The sequence below is a fragment of the Triticum aestivum genome, chromosome 5D (assembly GCF_018294505.1).
Source record: "Triticum aestivum cultivar Chinese Spring chromosome 5D, IWGSC CS RefSeq v2.1, whole genome shotgun sequence".
NCBI lineage: Eukaryota > Viridiplantae > Streptophyta > Magnoliopsida > Poales > Poaceae > Triticum > Triticum aestivum.
This window is the reverse complement of record NC_057808.1, coordinates 304,228,025-304,232,567: the sequence shown is the minus strand read 5'-3', so window position 1 is coordinate 304,232,567 and position 4,543 is coordinate 304,228,025. Positions and strand designations below refer to the sequence as shown.

Genomic DNA, 4,543 nt, shown 5'->3' with positions numbered 1-4,543 from the left:
TACATGCCCTTATTGGTACGATTTTTTTCGTCTTTTTTCGTGAAAAGGAAGTTTATCGAAACCTATCAACATGAGATTTAGTTTTGTAAATCTTGACACGAGGAATCCAACGATGAAAACTGCTCGAGATTGGACGCACGGTTTAGAAGATAAAACGTTTTGATAAACGAATTTAAGAAGAAAAAATAAACTCTCAAATTGCGATAAGTGACACATATACAGTGCGTTACTTGTCGTAATTAAGGTGAGAGTGATCTTTGCAAAGAGTAATTTGGCGATTTCAATGAAGAAAGCAGCCTCTCCGTGGGCAGACCCAATGAAGCTATTTATCCTGGTTGGCCCAGCCCAGCGACAACTGAAGACTCGTCTAGCTCATTTTCGCTGCGCCTCCTCGCAACGCCGCCGCATTCTACCCGGCGTCTCCAACCCATCTGATCACCTCCAAAAGCTCAGCAGGCCATGGCTGGATCCAGCAGCTTGTCCCGCTGATCGAGCAGCTTAAGCCTTCCCTGCTCTCGTGCGTGCGTGATTCATATCTATGGCTGCACGGCAGAGTTTTTTGTTCTGAAAATTAGGAATTTGTTCGCGCTCCGAAGGCTCTAGATCTAAAGTGCAGAACCGGAGGCTCAGAGAGTTGCATATTACTGCTGCAGCTGCAGCCTGCAGGTATGAACTTTGGCATCCTTTTGATCTCTCTATTGGTACAGTACAGTACTCCCGATGTATTTAAGTTCCGTCAATTAATTCTATTGTATCCAATCTCTTTGGGACTCAGGATACTGGAGGAGTAGCTGGTTCGATGGCTCGCAAGTTTCTGAATATGGTCCTGCACGAGTATGGCAGTAGAATGTATTCGCTGTGCCGCATCAACCTCTCCACTCATCTCTTCTACCCGACAGCAAAGGACGCAGCAACAGCCCATGAAGACGCAAACGCAAGGAGGAAGAAGAAGAAGCATGGGGGAATATGGCCATCGACGATCTCGAGCTGCAAGCGCCTGCCAAGAACGCTGGTCAACTTCTCGACGCCGCCCAGCACCGTCGCCGCCAGCAACATGCGCTTCTTCTACCTCCTGCCCGAGGTCGGAGAGACCAGTGTCATGTTCGCCGACCCTTCCGGCAATTCCTCGGTCTACGACATGGGCACCAAGTCTTTCGTCCTCACGCCCCGATCATACTTCTGCAAGCCGTATGATTCCATCACCTTGTCCATTAGGGACCGACGCATCAACGGCAATTTCTTGGACCACGAAGACGACCACGGCCTCTACGTCATGAACAGCATGGACGACAGCTTTGAGTTCTTCAATTACTGCAAGGTTGGCTTGTCTACCTATCCGTTGCTGTACAATGAGTGGTACTGGAGGCCTCTGCCGCCCCCGCCGTCCCGCGGCAGCCCTCTCGTTGCGGCGGCGGTGATCGATAGCTCTGCTGCCATATGCGCGTCGTCCAAGCACGGCACCTACACCTTTGATGTTTCGAGGGAGGTGTCGAGCCACAGCGGCAGCTGGGTGCTGCCCTTCCACCGCGCAGCAGAGTATGTCCCTGAGCTCGGACTCTGGTTCGGCCTCCAGGCCCCTGGCACCTGGCAAAATCGGTTATGTGCATTTGACCTTTCGTCCTCTGTCATGGCGGAATCTGCTCCTTCACCCCTGCATGATTGGGAATACCTCGGTCTCCTGCCTGATGAGTTGCTGCCGGTGGGGCGTGCCTTGGTGAACCTGGGCTCAGGCAAGTTTTGCATCGCGACCCAGTGCAGGAAGAAGAGGTCTGCGCGCCAGGAGGAGGACGTGGTGGAGAATATTAGGAGTTTGGGTGGAAATGGGGGTGTGCAAACTCTCTTGACTGGCGTGGAGGTGGTCCGCTGCGCCGACGGGCTCCAGCTTATCCACCACAAGTCCCAACGTTACAACATTGAAAACGTTAGAATCCACTGCGTGCTCTGACTCGTTTTACTTGCCCGGTCATCCCAAGCCTGAGCCATGTAGTTAGCTTTACCTAGTGGCAGGATGCAATACTCTGTTATGGTTACCTCTAAAGTCGAGACTTACAAAATAATACTACTCCCTCAGTCTCATAATAGTCTCATAATATAAGAACGTTTTTTTATAGAAAGAGTATTTGTGCAAATTTTGTTTTATATTTTTTTGAGATTGCTGTTGACATTACTGGAATTTTCACGTACGCCGGGTGTAATGCTCTTCGCCGAGTGCTAAAATACGGACACTCGGCAAAACAAACTTTGCCGGGTATCACTCTCGGCAAACCCAGCTTCATGGCAAACTGCCATCTTTGCCGTCACTGCCTCACGGCAAAGAGGCACCGCACGGCAAACCCTGCAGACGCCGAGAGCCGCTCACAGCAAAGAGGAGCCACGTGGCATGCCCGTCCGCAACAGACGGCTCCGTCAGTTACTGCGTACATTACCGAGAGCCGCCATACGACACTCGGCAAAGTATATGCCACATCCTATTTTCTTTCTTTTTTGTGTTCTTTCTAACTGACATGTGGTCTCACTGGTCACATTTATCAGTAAAAGTTTCAAATAACTTGCTAAATATTTTTGAAAAAAAATGACGATATCTTTGCCGAGAGCAGCTCTCGGCAATCCTCCTGACCAGTAGGACAGCGTGGCCCACATGGCAGCTGACAGTTTACATATCTTTGCCGAGAGCTAGTCTCGGCAATGCTCGCCTTCTTTTCCGAGAGCTGCTCTCGGAAAAGTTGTGGCACAACAATAGTGTCTCCTAGACGATCAGGTTTCCGAGAGGTGCTCTCGGTAGTATATCGTTTTCCGAGTGTTGCTCTTGGAAATCTTTCTCATCGATTCTGCTGTTAAGCTATTTCTTTTCTGATCCCTGCAGATAAAAACAACTACACTGCAATTTGATCATATAAAGCATACTTTGATCTAGTCCACACATATATAGGCATAATTTGATCATATATAGGCATAATTTGATCTAGTCCACATATATATATATGCATAATTAGGGATAGTCCACATATTGTCACACACAAGTCGAATGTATTATCCTAGTAGACGTCACACACAAGTTGCAAATTCATACATATTGTCACTACTTTCAAAACACGTGCACGTCACAATAGAAGTACACTTGTTCATATATAGATCATCTTGAGGAGGAGAGGCCATCGGGTTAACATTCCGGAGGAGGAGGGGCATCACTTGCACTGCTTCGAGATTGCATAAGAACCTATAAGAGTAGAGTCACGTAAGGGTGGTTCGTCCCTATGTAATGAATCTTCTACTCTAGTTTAGATAATGTTCTACCTGTAGTTGATCCTCAAGCAGCTTCAACCTATTGTTAGTGTCTGCCTGTTCCTTTTCTCCGGACTCCTACTCATCCTTCTGCCTTTGCTCCTCTTCAACAGCCCGCTGCGCCATTAAATCCTGTAACATGGCATTAGGCTCATATAGGTTGGAACGGTGCTATTTCGAGGCATGGACATAAATGAAAGGTTAGGATGCTAACCTTGAGACGCGCTATCTCACGTGATGCGGCGGTTGGGTGACTCCGTATGGACGGAGTTGAGCTGGTGCTCGACGCGCGTATCTCGTGCAGCTTGCGATGCGAGGAGGTGGCGATCGCCTCGTTGCAAAGGAGGTGGCGGCCATGGCCCTTCCCCTGGCCAGCAATGATGAGAAGCTCATGATCAAGGGGCTTGGACGTAGGTTCGGCTTCCTGCCCGTGCACCTCCTGGAAGCCCTCTTTGGAGGTCCCCCACTTCTCCTCCGCCGACTCGCGGCAGAACTCGGCGCCATCCTTCCCCTTGTGGCCTTCTTTCCAGGCTTCCAGGATGTGGACCGGGCGACCAACCTCCGCCTCCTGCAACATTAACCATCAAGTTTAATGAACCAAGATGCACCGTGCGAAAAAGTTAACATCTTAATCCACATACCATGTGTTGCTTGAGAGCGGTTAGGTTCCAGCTCCCCTGGACATGAGCCGGGCCTGTCATTTTGGCTCGATCGTTTCCCTTCTCCACATGCTGCGCCTGCCATGCTGGGTCACACCACATGTCAACCAGGGCCTCTCAACAATCGTCCTTCATCCAGGGTTCCTTCACCTGGTCAGACAAAATCGAATAATTGAGGAACAAGAGGGATGAATCAAAGTACTAGCAACCGATGTAGTCACTTACCACTGACAGGTATTCTTCTCGCGACAAGTTGGTCTGGCAAGCAGTCTTCCTTGTCATCTTCTCTCCCTTCTCATCGAGCGGCCGACACTGCATCACGGCTTTGTACCGCATCGTGTGCTTGAGGTCAGAGAGTATCTTTCGGGCAGATTTCACGATGCCTTTGATCGCCTTCTGCTGCTCACCATCCACGCAAGCAAATGTTTCCTACAAGAAAGCATATGGCATCTTCTCACCATCCACGCAAGCAAGGATTTGGATATGGAAAAATGCAGTGGTCGGAGCAAAGATACTTACAAAAAAAGCATTGATGACCCGAGTGGCCATGGTGACATCGTGCTCATCCTTGTTGTGTAGGTAATGCTCCCAGGTTAAACCTG

General features: G+C 49.5%; 1 protein-coding gene across 1 annotated transcript; it reads left to right on the top strand.

Moving 5' to 3' along the window:
- Positions 1-377: 377 nt before the first annotated feature.
- On the top strand, positions 378-2,081 carry LOC123124727 (uncharacterized). The gene is made up of 2 exons (XM_044545295.1): positions 378-666; positions 776-2,081. The coding sequence occupies exon 2, from the start codon at positions 800-802 to the stop codon at positions 1,943-1,945; it is 1,146 nt and encodes a 381-aa protein (XP_044401230.1). The 5' UTR covers positions 378-666; positions 776-799; the 3' UTR covers positions 1,946-2,081.
- The last annotated feature ends 2,462 nt before the right edge of the window (positions 2,082-4,543 follow it).

Coding starts and splice junctions, on each gene's coding strand:
- LOC123124727 (XM_044545295.1), top strand. CDS start 800: ATGGCTCGCAAGTTTCTGAATATGGTCCTGCACGAGTATGGCAGTAGA.